The sequence below is a fragment of the Ascaphus truei genome, chromosome 6, assembly GCF_040206685.1.
Source record: "Ascaphus truei isolate aAscTru1 chromosome 6, aAscTru1.hap1, whole genome shotgun sequence".
Classification (NCBI taxonomy): Eukaryota; Metazoa; Chordata; class Amphibia; order Anura; family Ascaphidae; genus Ascaphus; species Ascaphus truei.
In genome coordinates, this window is record NC_134488.1 from 109,916,182 (window position 1) to 109,932,408 (window position 16,227).

The window sequence follows — 16,227 nt, forward strand, 5'->3', positions numbered from 1 at the left end:
GTGAGTGAAATTGCAGCTAGCAAATTGTCCCTGCCGGGTTTCTAAAATGGCCGACGTGAAATGTTTGTTGTGTAATGTACGTAACCATACAAAACAGTGTCCCTTCAGGCCATACTATGATCACGACCCTGGAGGAGATCCGTACCCACAGATGAATTTAGTATGCGGGGCCTGTCATGAAGTAGGTCACATGGAAGATGTGTGCCCCAAAATTTTCAAAGACAAACAGCTGCAAAAGCAAGCAATGCCCTGTGAGTACAAGCAAGATGTGGAAGCTGATAACAGTGAGTGTGTGCCCAGTACCACTGATATCTCTGGAGCTAATAAAGCAAAAAGAAAGAAAACTGTTCCTCAAGTCACAGGGGAAGTGAATGAGCCACTTGAACCTGCACTGTCAGGACATGCGTCAGAAAGGCGCCGAGATGAGCAACAGCCCATAGGGCCTGGCGCAATCGTCCCAGGAATGACGACACGCCTAGAGATGACAAAGGCTACTGCTACCATCATAGGCAGAGAGCCAAGCGAATCAAAGAAAACAAGAACTGACTGGAAACTATGCTATGAGATGTCCCAGAAAGATGTGCAAAACTTCATCACAGAGTTAGGGGTTTCTCGGCAAGAGGCTAGCGCGCTTAAAGCAGAGCTGGAACTCTCACGCCATGAGGTCTACGCTCGCAGCACAGAGCTGTGTACATTGAAGGAAACCTATGAGAATACCCTGAGTAATTTAGAGACTGTAAAAAGAGAGAATGTAAGTCTGACACAGAAAAATTCAGACTTGACTGACCAGATCAGTGAAGGTGATGAGAAGCTTCACCAAGCAGAAAAAGTGGAGAAGCAATTGATCCAGGAAAAGTTAGAAATGCAGGAAGCACTGCAGAATACAGAATCAGCGGCGATCCAGGCGACACAAACTGTAGAGCTCCAAAAAATGGAGGCGCTGATGCAAACCCAGAGCAAGCACCAGATAGAGGTGAAGACCCTGAGGGAGGTCTGGCACGATCAGGTTGAAGAGCTGCAGAAGCAGATGGCTGAGCGGGAGATACAGTGCGCCAAGAGAGAGGAGATCTCCGTCCGTCAGGTGGTCTGCCTGACATTGCGCTATGAAAGCGAGATGGCCGATATCTACAAGCAGCTGGACCACACGGCAAATGAGGGGGCCCGGCTGCAGCTGGAGCTGGACAAGACCCAGAAGGAGCACCTGCAGCTGCAGGTCAAGAATAGAGAAAATGAAACAGAGTTAAACCTCGCTCTGAAACAGATGACGGACATGGGAGAAGCGGCTAAAGTGGTTCAGTCGGGCTATCAATCCTACCTCCTAACCAAGCAAGCTGTACGTTCCTATACGTGTATCTTCAATGCTGTTGCAATATTACGATTTGCTATAAAGATGAAGTTGGAGAAAGAGATTCCAAGGCTAAAAGAGACACGGTCACAAAAGGAGACCAGGGAACGTAAACTCAATGCCCTCACTGATGACAAAGAGGAAGGAGAAAGAATTGACTTTGATTGTGCTGCTGTTATTCCAGAAACAGATAGGCACCCTCCTGAGAATATTCTCCCTGATCTGGGATTCAAAAATCCAGATCCTCAATTTCATTTACGTTGTCCAGAAGATTATCAAACTAGTGGACACACCCAGGACACCACAGAAGATGTTTTAGCCAAGTGGGTGGCAGTTCCTGAAAACACAAACTTGTTGACAGATCCTGATGACGTGGTTAATATGGACTATGTTTGTACAGAGGCAACTAGGTCTCCAAAACCCAAAGGCCTGGTAATGGCCACAAAAGGGAAATCAAAGATTGAAAAGAAAAAACAACGAAGGTTAACACGGCGCCTGAATAGTTCCATATCTCACCAATCTGGACCACACTGTGGAGCCAAGGAGAATCCGGTCCAAGGGTCTCATCAGAAGCTAAAGAAACAGTCCAGTCATTTGCAGGTTGCAGCGGGCTATGAAATAAAGTCAAATGATGCAATAGACTGGAAGTCAAAAAAAAAAAAAAAAAAAAATATGTTTGGGGGAATTGACCGATTTATTTTTTTATTACACGTGTGGACTATGTCACGGACACTTAACTATGCAAATAAGCATTTTGTCAATATTACAATGTTATATTGGTTCTCTGTGTTGAAAATGTAGCTAAACTACAAATTAATATACAGGGTTGATGGCCCTTAAGATTACAAGGCTGTAGTATAAGGGAAAAAATATTGGTTGCTTACAATATGGAAAAAAAAAAAAAAAAAAAAAAAATATGCCCTTTTCGGTTGGTAAATTTATAATGAGGTTCATATTCTAGAGTAGAAAAACCCAGGGAAGTAATAGAAATTGTATGGTTTTGTGAATATATTTAGCAGATCCTGGGTTGTAAGAATGTGTGCTAGACATTTATTTTTCAAAATAGTTCCCTAATAGAGAGCAAAAAAAAAAAAATATGTTTGCCAAGTATAGTCTCTTATGACGAAACCTATTATCCATAATTGCCGTGGAAAAAGTTCATATTCGTGTCATGTGAATACTTAATGTTGTACTGAGGAGTTAGCTCAAGTATTTCAGGTAGGACGCTCACCCCAGTGAGGTCCATGGCCGCTCACCCCAGTAGGTGTGAGCTGGGGAGGGGGATATGTGACATAGTCCAAAGATGTTAGGCAGCTTTCTGCCCCATTTTAGAGCAGAAAGTGCAGGAATAGTTACAAATGATCCGTTCCACAGCTTCCCATTAACTCAGGCAGCTGGATGGAAAATCCAGACCACAGATTACCATGGCTCTAGTTCTCCCTCACCTGCTCTTCTAATCACATGCACAGGTATTTAGAGCAGAGAGGTTTTGCATTTCTCTCTCTCTCCTTGGAGCCTGGGGGCTGGGGGTGTCGCTGCTCCCCTGCATCCAGTGTCGGGGTTGACGGCCCCTCCACGTATCACAGTACCAGAGGATTTGCCTGGACTCCACGAACAGATAAGACAAAACAAATGGTTACTGCTGTTGCTAAAAGACTGTACTGTATCTTGTGACCCTAAATGAGAGAGCATTGTTTTAAGCTGGGGAACCAGTTTAGTTGGCCAGCAGTTGTTAGAGAGACTGATTCTGATGTGTAGTTAGATCCCTGAAAGGGATAGGATTTTGCTTATATGATTTTGGTTTTATTTCTTGAAATAACAGTGTGGGAAATATGGTAACACTGAAATATGTGAACTGCTGAATGAAAGTATCTGAGTACCTCTAACCTTCACATGTTAAAGCTGCAGTACCTTACTTGGATGAAAATAAAGCAGGCAGAAGCCTGAGTTAAGCAGCATAATACTTTGCATGATCCTGTTTGTTGTATAATTAACCCTAGAAGACTGTGTCGGGAAGAACCCAGACAGACGTCAGCACTACAAAAGAGGGGCGTTTGTCACAATATATATATATCTTTTGCCTATTCTATCTATGTGGGTACATAGTTAGCTGTTGCTAGGCAAAGAGACAGGTGAACAGTCCATAAGATTTCCCACTGCAGCTCAGTTGTTGCTATTTATATTCTTAATTTGAACTACAGATGATTTGACTCTTTGCTACTTATTTGTAAATTATACATGTGTAGCCCCCCCCCCCAAGTGATATTGAGAGGTCAGGCTGTACTGTACATATGCTACTGGTGTTACCTTTTACCCCTTGACTCACAGGGGCCTAAGCCTCCGCCACGGGGAGTCTGGGGTGATATAGAAATAGTATTGATGCAGCGCCTCCACCTGTGAGGGTTCCCGACTGCCTGCACCAAATGTATCTCTCTTGCAGCAGGAGAATCTGGCCGCGCGATTGGCTCCCTGGCGTCATGTTGTTAGCAGCCCCAGTGGCTGCTGGGTGTTGTAGTCCCTTGCGGAGCCCTTTACTATTGCCGTTGCGTGTGCTAACTGTACTGCGCATGCGCGAGTTTGTAATGGCCGCTGCTCGCATCTGCGCATGTGCAACTTCGGAAACGCCCAGAGCTACGGAGCGCCACATCTGCCATTCCGCGATGACTGTAATGGCCGCCGCAACTCTTCCTTCCAAAAAGGACCAGAGGAGCGCAGCTTGCAGCCATGTAAATAAAAAACATCACATAGTACAGCAATGTTTAAAAATTAAAAATACTAATAATGTAAGGCTCACAAATGGCTACTCACATATAAGCAACCAAAATGAGCGGTCATCCAACTTATGGGGTGGATGTTCCCTGTGATAGATGCAGCAACTGCCAGCAGACAATCTCCAAGAAAAGAAAAAGACCATATAGTGTAGACTGAAAAAATATATATTACAAGGTAAAGTACAAATGGAGGCTTACACTTAGGTAGAAGTAAAACAGCGTGATCGGCAACGGATAGCAGGTGCACAGTAGGTCGCGATCCCTCTGTGTACCATGTAGATCTCCGCTGCCTCTGCACACTTCCGCACCTCTGCCGGGGGCTTACGTCACTTCCGGTGCGTCTGGAACCTCCGGCGTTCGATAATGAGGATGCGTTTCTGGTCTTCTCTTCTGAATGGTGGCTGACTGGACAACTCTTCCGACACTCAGCTGATCCGGTGCTAAGTGTAATAAGGGCTGCCGCTTTGGCATCTGCGCATGCACGACTTCCTGTATATGCGCGATCTCTCGCGCCCACCCTAACATGGCCGCCGGACTCCTGGCCATCACTGCGCATGCTCGAACCTCGCGCAAGATGGCGGCGCCCTGCAGAGAGGCCCGCCGGAGCTCCTGGTGATCCTGTCGCCAGTCACTCTCCCCCGCAACCTCCTGTGCGTCAGCGGAGGTAAGGGGAGGGAAAACGGAGGTGAGGGGACCTGGCTACATTTGTAACCTATTTTACTTGGTGCGCTTTGCCTTTTGTTTTGTGCGTGTGTGTGTGTGTGCGCACATTTAACATAGAATCCTGTCTTAAGTCAATGTGTAGTCTTCCGTCACAAACTCCACATACTGAGCAACCCGCTGAGAAGTGGACCTCCGGTAATAACACACAAGCGCCCCACCTTTTTAGTCAAAGTAATAACGACATACAGTACAGGGGCGCCATAAACAATCATCTATTCATAGTGTTGAGACAAATAGGGCTCATGAAGTGCTCGGGCAAAAGCGTGAAGCGTGCAACCAAAGTCTCAATCCCGTCCCAAAAATCAGATATCTCTTCTAGAGCCCAGCCAGTCTCAAAGTTTGTATTTAAATATATACCGCCATTAATGTACATAGCGCTTCACAACAGTAATACACGTGACATAATAATAGAAATAACAAATAATAGAAATAATCCATAATGGGAATAAGCGCTTCAGATTTAAAAGTAATTTTGGGAAAAGGAGTCCCTGCCCTGAAGAGCAACCCCGCTCGGTCCCATGAGTGCAGGAGTCTATATAGAAGGCTGGGACGTAGCGCGCTCATGAGTGGGATGGAAGATGATGGAATGGAGCCAGCGTTCTAATTACAGAAAGTAGGATAGATTAAAATCGTCAGTGAGACCCACCCACCAGTCTTAATGTTCCCAATGTTTAAATCCATATTGCTTATCTTTGAAGCAGCGGCCTCCCTCAATCACCTCCTCTCCTGGATATAGGGACACAGTCAATATAGATGATGTAGGATGTGGTGCTCAAAAAATCACGTGGTTCTATAAACAAAACTTATTTTTATCAGATAATAAATGTCCAGATGCTATCAGGATGTCCAATATAGGATAAATAATGTTCTCATGCAGGATATGTGTCTAGTGGTGTCCACCTGACAACCACAGAATTGGACACAGCAATAATAACCCAATCAAGTACAGAGAATAAGCAGTTCAATTAGAGCAAAGTATAACAGGGCACTCCGGCCCGTTACCTGTTAGCTACCATAGGCATCCGGTAGTATCCACAGCCTGCAATCTGAAGTGTGAAGAATCCAAGAGAGTAGATGAAACCGGAGCACAGCCAAATGACAGTCTTAAGAAAAAACTGGAGATTCCAGGGCAACTCAAGATCACCATAAGTTTATTACAAGCTCAAAAAGATAGACAGGATGAACGCACCTACACGTTTCATGCCCGAGCACTTTATCAACCTTGATAAGAGAAGAAAATATGTTCCGCTAACTGGTTGCCAATATCAGATCTGTACTAAGAATATGCTAATAATAATAATAATAATAATAAACCTGAGGGCATAGGTGTAAGTGCTAGTGAAGCACAGTCCTGTTTCTGTTTAGTCATCAAGAGATCCCTGCGGTTTATTTGCGTGGCTTTCCCCATACCAGTATCTCTCTCTATTGTCATATCTCTGTTCGGTAAACCAGTTTCTCATTTCCCCAGGGTATGGTGTGGCTGGTCCTGTTCACTCGTAATGCGAACTACTCTCGACCATTTGGGAATATGGAAGTTCTCTCTTTAGAGAATAACGATGGAAGTTGGCATATTCATATCTGAGGGTTATGAATGTAAAGTCTGGTGCAGATTCCGTGACATCTAGAAAATCAATGGTGGCGGTGTGGTTTGTCAGAGTAAACGTGATAGTCGAGTCAAGGTGGTTAAGAGTCGACAAAAAGAGATAATAGGCCCTCGAATGTATTTCCAACAGCAGGAAAATCTAAATGTATCTAACGTACATTTTTATGTTGTCTAAATCTGCTCAAGAATGTTTCAATATTGGCATCTGATGGGGCTATAGTAGACCCCATCACTGTGCAGCATAGTTGCGGCAAAAGTCCACTTCAAAGTAAAATACGGTTTTAGAAAGAATGAGATCAATCAGGAGCAACAAAAGGTCATCAGGAGCGCCACAGTATGCCAGATGACTTGTAAGGCTAAATCTGATTGCTTTAATCCCTTTCAGCATTGCTGTATGGGGGTGTAAAGGCTAGTCACATCTAAGGTTGCTAGTAAATCTGCGGAGGTGTAAAAAAAAATCTTAAATATATGCAGTGAAACTAGAAATTTGTTTCAAAAAGGGTTGACAAAAAAAATCAGGTGGCATAAAGAGCCCCTGGACGAAATGATGGCTCTCTGGTGGATTAGTCAGGAATCTTAGGTAAAGTCTTTATCAAGGCAGTGGTGGATTGGGCCGCCGGCAAACCGGGCACATGGTGGCCCCAACAGTGGGTCCATGGGCCGGTGCCGCCTTGGATATTAAACTTAACCAGTGTGTGTGTTTGTATAATGTAAGGGGGGCTTGATGGCAGTTACAGAGGCCCCACGCTCTCCCCCACAACAATTAAACTGATTGTTGAGGGAGAGCACGGGGCTTCTGTAAGTGTCTCTTACCGGAGCGGCATCTCCTCTTGCAGCGCCGCGTTGTCACGCAACATTGTGATGCCACGTTGTGGGCGGGAGCCCGGTAAGGCAGATATCGTCCCGGGCCGATACGAGTTCTGTCTCTGAATACCTTTGGAGCACATACTTTTGGCCTGTATCCCATTATTCAATCGCCTACAGCTCGATCACTACCATTATTGTGATTATCAACACTTCTATCCCCTGATCAGTAGGAGCCACTTTACCTCTGCCTTATAGCTAGCCTTACACAGTTCTGCTTCTCTAGCCTACAGATCCCACCCCCTTACCCTCAGCACCTGTGCCTATAGACTAGCCATAGGCATCTCATGTTATTGTTTTTAGGTGTTCTATTTAAGTGTACAGTATCTTAGCAATTTATTAAAAGTACATTTTTAGGTCTATAATTACTCATCTGTATATCTCTGTCAATCATTCATGTACATACATTAGTTTATTGTATCTTTGTGCTTGTTTTGTTTTATTGCAGTTTATTGCTTACCTACCTATTGCCATGCACCTCCCTCACCCGGATATTTGAATTAATTCATCACTCCTTAATCTATTCTGAGTAAATTTTGTCCCGAGCAGACGGTTTCTTCTTTGTTGCAATCTGAGGTGATCTTGTAAAATAAAAATCTCCTCTTTCTTCATTAATTCCACTGAGGATTGTAATTTCATATAACTATTTTGATCAGACAGCTGTTGCTGGAACTGAGCTAAATAATTAGTATAATTTAGCAGGAATATTCCATCACCTGATTTATGTCTATATTTTTACTAAATTGACGGAGTACCTTCAATTCAGATTGGAGCAAATTTAGGGTGTTTCTGGGACTTTACAAACCTCATGGTATCCTCCTTAAGAAATCTCATAAAAGTGGTTAGAGAAGTATTGTTGGAAACCTGATTGAAAGTGCGTTCAGTCCAAAAAGGCAAAGAATTTGAGCCCTCAGTCACAGAAGGGTCTCAAAGACTAGCCAGTTTGGACAGAAAACAATCCTGACTCAGGATTTATCTTCTTCCTTTTTGGAGACTTGCCTATACCTGAGGAGTTTTTGCACCAGATATTTTTTAAGTGCTCTGTATCTTTTACTGTGTCTCTGTGAAGTAGTCACTTATTAAGCCAACTTTGAGTTTCATGTCTCATGTTGTTTATTTTGCTTTCTTCTCTAAAGGTATGTGGCATGTGCGTCAACAGAGGAAGAGCATAACCTGACAGTGTTTCAATATCGGGGGAAAATTTATTATCGTGCCTGTCAAGTCATTCCTTCAGGCACTGAGCTGCTGGTTTGGATTGGAGAGGAGTATGCCAGAACACTAGGACTCAAATTGGGTAAATGAATCGCCTCCTCTTATCTGTGTCAATGGGGTATGTAGGGTCAAACGGTGGGATTCTTTTCCCTGGAATCTGTTCATCCTAAAAATTATATTACTTGAACTCCTAACTCTGTTTATTAACACTAAATAAGAAATATAATATGTCGTTGCATTGTTTTTCTTAGGTGAGCATTTCAAATATGAATTTGGGGAGAAGGAACTATTAATGAAGCTGTTTCAGGACTTGCATTTGAAGACATTGGACTCCATGTCAAATCGCATCTCATCTCGAAGTCAGTACCTCTGCAATGATATGGTCACCTCTCTAATGCAGTCACACAAATCAAGCTACCCGTTGAATAATATAGGGCATCCATCTTCTGGCTTCCAGCTTCTAGAAGGAACCCAGAATCTGGTGAGCCTGGGCCGTGCTCAAAGCCGTTATTGGACTTTTTTCGGCTTCCAAGGGGATGCCTATGGACGTATCATTGATAAAACCAAGATCATTTGCAAACTGTGTGGTGTGCGACTTTCGTATAGTGGTAATACTACTAACTTGAGACAACACCTAATTTACAAGCACCGACGGGAGTACAATGAATTAGTGGGCACACAGGGGGCTGTAGTGGACCCACAGAAAAACATAGACTCTGTCTCCCCTCGTGATTTAGCTTCCAGGGCAGTAGCCGCTCCAACAGTGGGGAGAACAACCAAGGCTGTGGCAGATTTCATTGTTCGTGACCTGATGCCAGTTGAAATAATCGAAGGGGAAGGCTTTACTCAAATGCTGTCAATTCTAGACCCCAATTACAAGCTTCCAGCTGCCTCTTTCCTGGCTCATTCCATCCTACAGGAAATGCACATTCAAGCCAAGTTAAAAGTGGTAGAACTGGTGAAAGGTCTGCAAGAGTGCTCTGTTAGCCTTGACCTATGGAAACACAGTGGCTGTTTGTCTTACCTCACACTTACTATTCATTACGTGGATGAAGGATTTGAATCCAGGAATAAGGTGCTATCCAGTAGGGTTATTTCAGAGGACCTTTCTGCAGAAAACCTGAAGTTGGTTCTGCTTGGTGTTGCAGAGGAGTGGGGGATTCGTGAGAACACGTTTTATGCAGTAGGGCTTAACAGCCCCTCTGTGAAGAGAGCAACTTCAAAGGTGGGCTGGAAATCTCTGCCATGTGTTGGGCAGGTGTTGAGAAGCTGCATTGAAGCTGTACTTCAACACCATACCATACAAAGGTCGCTAGATAGATTTAGGAGACTAGTAGCCACTATTTTCTCCTCAACAACTCAAATTGAGGAGCTGACTACAAATGAGCCAGTTTTGAAGGTGCATCTAAAAATGTTCCTTCGTGATGGAACCAAGTGGTACAGTATCTACACTTTATTGCAGAGCATCATAGATCATTCAAAGTTTCTGAAAGGCCTAAGTGGGACATTAAATAAAGATGACTTTCTTCTGCAGCAAGAGGACTGGTCTATTCTTCAGGGTGTGGTGGACATCCTTAAACCTTTAGCTATTGCTACCTCAACCTTTACCAAAGATCAATTTGCTGGGTTGTCCCTGGTGAAACCTGTGATAACCAGTTTGTTATATAAACATTTGGCACCCAATGATTGGGACTCTGAGTTTTCCAAGATCGTTAAAAAGGCCATTCATGAAGATTTAAGCTTTAAGTACTCAGACTGTGAGGTCAATCAGGTTCTCAACTTGGCCTGTGCCTTGGATCCTCGTTTTCGTGGCCTTGACTTCCTCAGCCAGCCAGATCGTGTGGAGACACTTCATTTGCTGAGGCTTGAAGCATCAAATTTGGCCAAGGTACAGGCTTCTGAGTCTGTCCGCAGTACACCTGAACCCTTGAACTTGAGGCCACCTGCAAAGAAAGTCAAGCAGGACTCTGGTATCGAATTCCTTTTGGGGGACCTGTGCAGTGTGAGGAATTCCTCAGCCAGCACAGTCAACCAGCAAGCGGAACAGGAGATTAGCAGCTTCCAGACCAGCGAGGCTTCTTCCTTATGCCAGGACCCATTGCAGTGGTGGAAAATGCATCACACCCAGTACCCACTTTTAGCACGGGCAGCCCGCAAACTGTTGGCCATCCCTGCCACCTCAGTGCCCACAAGCTGGCTTTTTACAGATGCTGGTGTGGCAGTTTACAGAAAGCGGTCAGCATTGACTGCAGAACATGTAGACATGCTAGTCTTTCTCAATGGGAATAGATCAGTGCTTTGAGTCATAGCTGGTTGTTCTGTCACATTTGTGCCTCTCCCACTTCCATCATAGCCACCCTTTGCAAGGGGCCCATTTTATCTCCTCCAGGTCAGATCTAGTGCTTCCACTACTTTCCTTTACTAAAAGAGCAGGGGTCAGATTAACGTTCCTGTGTTCGAATTCGTGTCTGTAGCCTATATAACCAGTATATTACTGGGCATAAAAGATACTTGTTTTCTTATACTCATAATATAGTTTCAAAGTGCCCTGGCCTGGCTGGTAGAAATATACAGGAACTTGTTTTTTCCTGAGCAATTGACCACAGTTACAATTATTATATCTGTCTGATGGGTATGAATTTCTAAGGAATACTTTTGGCTGGGAGAAATGTATTCACCAGATTACATTATGTCTGCCGTGAATGGAAACAAAAGCTGTCCTTTTTCTTGGTTTAAGTATTGTAAAAATCTGTGTATTAGAATTGTTTGTTAAATCCAACAACATCCTCTGTCTGTATGGTGCAGAAATATCTTTGTTATAGAATCATTGTGAGAACACAATAATGTTAGTTGGAGCATGTACATCATTTTCCATTCATCATAAACACAAGAGGCTGTCATTTTTCTTTTTATTACAGTTCTTCTTCTAATGTTCTTTGCTAAATGTTTTCTAATATCAATGTGATCTCTAGATCAAAAGCTGAAACAAAACAAATAATATCTTGCTATATTCTCCCCTTTGCAATTATACACGTATGTGTAAATACTTAAGGCTATAACTGGGCTAATGTTACCTTACAAGGCCAGACTGGTTTGTTTCAGACATTGGGATAGAGTGAGTGGGTGTTGATAGAAATTCGGTTGGCCGTTACAAAAGCCTAAAATCTTTAAGATCCCATATTTTCAGAAAAAATATTTGCCAAAAAACAATTTTGTCTATGGCCATAATAATAATAATAATAATAATAATAATAATTATTATTTTAGGTATGCAGTAACATATGAGCAGGAATATAAAACCCAAATTATGGAAGGACCTCAGGTGGCCAAATACCAATGTTTTTGTGCTGCAAGGGAGTTCAATTGCTTCCTTTTTGTGGAGTTTCTGCTTCCTGTCACTTGCAGGTGCCACCGCAATATGTGTGCATAGCATTTGCACCGATCACAATGGAAAATCTGTATATCTAGTAGAATTTATGTTGGTTTAGAACAAAATGTATGTCATAGAATGTTTTATATGCACTTGCATTAGCTACAGGAAGCAATAATTGGAAGGTGGATCATGTAAGATTGACTCTAGGTTGTTAGTCCCTCAGAGCTTTATAGATGGAGAGGATAATATTATTGTTTAAACTTTACTACTGTACGGTATCTTTTTTGCCCCCACCGACCTTTATTTATTTCTCTCTATGGCTTCCCGTTGTAATTGTCCTGCTCCCACTGGTCATTGCCTCATCTGATTTATAAAGCCTTGATTTATATTTGTAATGTATGCGTGCTGCTTAAAGATAAATGAAGCAGTGTCATATCTGCTACCTAATTAGTGAAGCCATGTATAAAACTACATGGCATAATGAACTATTTAAATGATTAAAATAACATTATTTGATTAATTCACAATCAGGTATTCACACAGCAATCATGGGAATCATCTCTAGCGTTGTCGTCTCATTATTTTACATTTAAATCATCTTCATTAATACAATTAACCTGCCTTTTCCTTGCAGAAAAATCATGTCAATGTTTATGGTCCATAATTGTTTGGGGGGGAAAACTCTGTCCATTTTTTTATTAGACACTGTTTTACTAGGTAAATATCAGGGAAAACAGTAAATACATAGAATTAAAGCAATATAGCAGATAAATGACTTGTGGAGCCCTTTACCAATGCACACTTTGATCATCATCGTCATCCCAATAATTCTGAATCCTTATTTATCCATACGGGATTGAAGTGCACGAGGCAATGTTATTTGCCCACTTTTACTACAGTTGGCTAAACAAAAATACCGTCCGACTTGACAAACGGTGTCCAGTATTTGAAGGTTTTGCCAACAAATAGAATTTTCAGGGGATAAATGCGATAAGCGGCCAAAACGCCTGATTCTGATTTGTCTACCCTGCCTGGAGTCTGCGTTGTGAGCATGTTAACAGATGGCGTTGTCATTATGAATATACAGGTTGTATGTTTCACGTTTGAGACTGTTGAATATACAATAATAATGACATAAGATTCTTACTCAGTATTTTAGTTCCATAAGCGCAAGTGTTATAGGTGATTAGTTTGTCACAGTGAGGTACCTTTATTAAACAAAAGTTACCATTGTCCATTCAAATGTATTATGCTACAGGTAGGTTGTTAAACCTGTACTTTTTGGTTAGTTATAGACAACATTGTGCTCAGAATCCTACTGGTTGTGATTAGGTGGCTTTCACCACCATACTTAATGGCCTTGAATATTTCCATGTGGTTATTCTAACCTCGTACTATGTGTGGTATGGCTTATTTATATTCAGCAAGTGGTTAAATATGGCAAAAGACCAAAGATTTCCATTGGTTTAGCCATACGGATGTGTTATTTATGATAATATGTCTAAGGCAGCAGTGCTCAACATGATTCGTAAATGCATTCAGGGGGATATTTTCTAGGCAATCTTCTGCCACAAGACGACTTGCGATGCTGCAAAATGCCTTTGTTTTAAAACAAGTCAATGGGTTGTGTGGTGTATTCCGGTGCAGGAAACCAACCTCTCTTCGTGTCTCACGGCCACACCAGGTTTCTGAGGCAACCATCTCTATTAATGCGCTAAAAAAAAAAGTGCATTCATCTGGATGCAAGTGCATTGGTTATTCCCCAAACCTGATGTGTGGCTTGGGGTAATAAAGGGAGGTTGGAAAAACACTGGCTTAGGAATGATGGGCCTCTGCTAAACTTGTGTTTCCAGTTGATCACAATGTATTGAAAACCATGAAACATGGTATGTTCTTAGTGTTTGTATTGTCGCTCAAAATTATAATAGGTATATTGGTGTTGAAGAAATGAAAAGGTGTTGTAGATTACATTTACCTTTAAATGGAACAACAAGTGATTATCATACGTGAAGTATAGCGTACAGAGCTTTGGAAACTTCACAGATCAGTGTTCTACACTGATGATATTTAGAGGCTGGCCACCACCAGGTTTTGACCAGTCGCCTCCCTTTTCTGCTCGTGTCACTCTGAGGCTGACTTGGTGCCTGGAGAGTTCCCACAATATTAATAGAATGCCCCATGACACTGGACCACACCACTGTTTCCAAAGTGCCACTCAGTTCAGTGGGAATGGGGAACACGGCAGATCTCTTTTTAGTACATAAAGAAGAGATTTGACAATATTCAAAAGCTCTGTACTATAATCTCACCTATCAAGTTCTCTTGTCAATCCTTTAGGGAGAATTGTACAGTGGCTCCAGTCTGGTATTGTCCCAGAACACCAGTAAAGGATAGTACTGCTATACAGGATCTGTTAGCATTTTACTGAGCAGTGGAGGTGGTTGATTTGAAAAAAACAATGGACAGGATATGCACAAAGGCACCGTTAAAACACGCAAGTAAACTGAAATGGAGATAATGGATACAGTGTCTTGGGAGAAGGCGGGTTATTTACTATACGGTGATATCTGATTGCAATGGTCAATGGTCAATCAAGGGAATGGCTATGGCTGGTAACGAGTGCTAATGGCATCACATTTAATGAATAACGTGTGTGTGTGTGTGTGTGTGTGTGTGTGTGTGTGTGTTTACAGGGGACCATTTTATATGGTTTTGAAGCAAAAGGTGGCACTGTCTGCTCATTTGCATGTCATTTCCCAGAATCCCTTGCTGCAGTGGAAGCACTGTGTGCTGGGTGATAATGGTGAAAGGCAGGGTTGCAGACCTGCTAAGACATGCAAATGAGTATAAAGTAGCATCTCCATTTGCTATATGCTTTACTGGGGAGAGTTTTTGTCACTTTTTTTTTTACTCAGCATAACTTAACTAAGTGTGGTGAAACCTATCCCATGCTTCATTTTGCAAAGCCAGTATAACCAACCCCACACTGATGAGACCCATTATGGTCGAAACAGCTGTCTGTGGATGGGTTTCCTGGCTATGCATCTTAAGTGCTCAAAGCTGTGAAATGCAGCAAGCAAAAGCTTACAGGGGACCATGTTATATGGTTTTGAAGCAAAAGGTGGCACTGTGTGCTCATTTGCATGTCATTTCCCAGAATCCCTTGCAGTGGAAGCGCTGTGTGCTGGGTGATAATGGTGAAAGGCAGGGTTGCAGACTTGTCTAAGACATGCAATTGAGCATACAGTAATATTTCCATTTGCTATATATAGCGAGAGTAATGCCCTGATCTATTGCCAACTTCTATCTATAAGCCTTGATATCATTATTTTAGATTCCCTGTGCTATGCCCTGTCCAGTGGAGCATAGCTAAATAATTTATAGATCAAGCCGGACCGAATAAGGGACGGAGGAAGCATTAATGTCCCTTATACAGTAGTGCAAACTGGAAAAGAGCCAGCGTGCTATTTTCATGATTTATGGCTCTTCTTCTAACACTTTTTGACTAGTGTAGTATGACCAACCTCGGTTACTCTGCCATGCTGGTCCTTGCCCTCAAATCACGACTCCTGGTTTTTTTTTTGGCATATTCTTACCTCCTCTTCTTTTTCATCAGCTTTTCGCTGCCTGCATACCAGACCACCTTAATGTTGCTTTGGCGGCTGTAATGATTGACTGACAAATATAATGACATTATATTTATCACTGCCAAGGAGCTACTACAGAGTGCTAAGGAGATGGTGCTTACTAGATAAATTATTTGTACCCATGCATCTAAGACCGTGTATTTGTTGTCGTTTTTTTTTTTTTATAACAACGCTATCCCTTTATATACTATTTATCACTTACAGGTAGTATTTCCTGGAAATTTGGTTACATCCTTCTGCTGCATGTAAACTTTTAACAATCATAGTGGAGAACAGAGACCTATATATATCTGTTACACTCCTAATATAGAACATGACTCTGCTTCACTCCATTTAACTACTAATTATATATTGTAACTATTGGATGAGATTTACCAGATTTTGGAAACATATGTCAGTTTTGGCTGATTTCAAAATATTCAGGACATTCGAGTAGCAGTCCATGCTGTTTGTTTTTGGGGGAGGGGTATTTTACTTAAACTACCCAAACCAGGGTTCCCTGTGAGCTGATCTGTGGTCCCCTGACCTCTGGAAACCCCTGGTTCTTGAGATGCATCTGTTTTTGTCCAGCAGGCAAGAATTCTTGCCCAGTGGACATAATATAGCCGCAGGGATGAGGCTTGCTCTGGCGACCAAACGTGAGCTGCAACGTCTAACTTTGTGCTGACAATTTGAGCAGACTGTAGGAT

The 16,227-nt window shown here is 42.4% G+C and overlaps 1 protein-coding gene across 1 annotated transcript in view; it reads left to right on the top strand.

The window, feature by feature from the left end:
- The window catches only part of LOC142497670 (E3 SUMO-protein ligase ZBED1-like), a 28,586-nt gene extending 12,886 nt beyond the window's left edge, over nucleotides 1-15,700 (top strand). Inside the window, exons 5-6 of the mRNA XM_075605766.1 lie at nucleotides 8,443-8,600; nucleotides 8,770-15,700. Of these exons, the coding sequence (XP_075461881.1) occupies nucleotides 8,443-8,600; nucleotides 8,770-10,820 (2,209 nt within the window). The 3' untranslated portion in view covers nucleotides 10,821-15,700. The remainder of the gene's footprint in view (nucleotides 1-8,442; nucleotides 8,601-8,769) is intronic.
- Nucleotides 15,701-16,227: the final 527 nt, after the last annotated feature.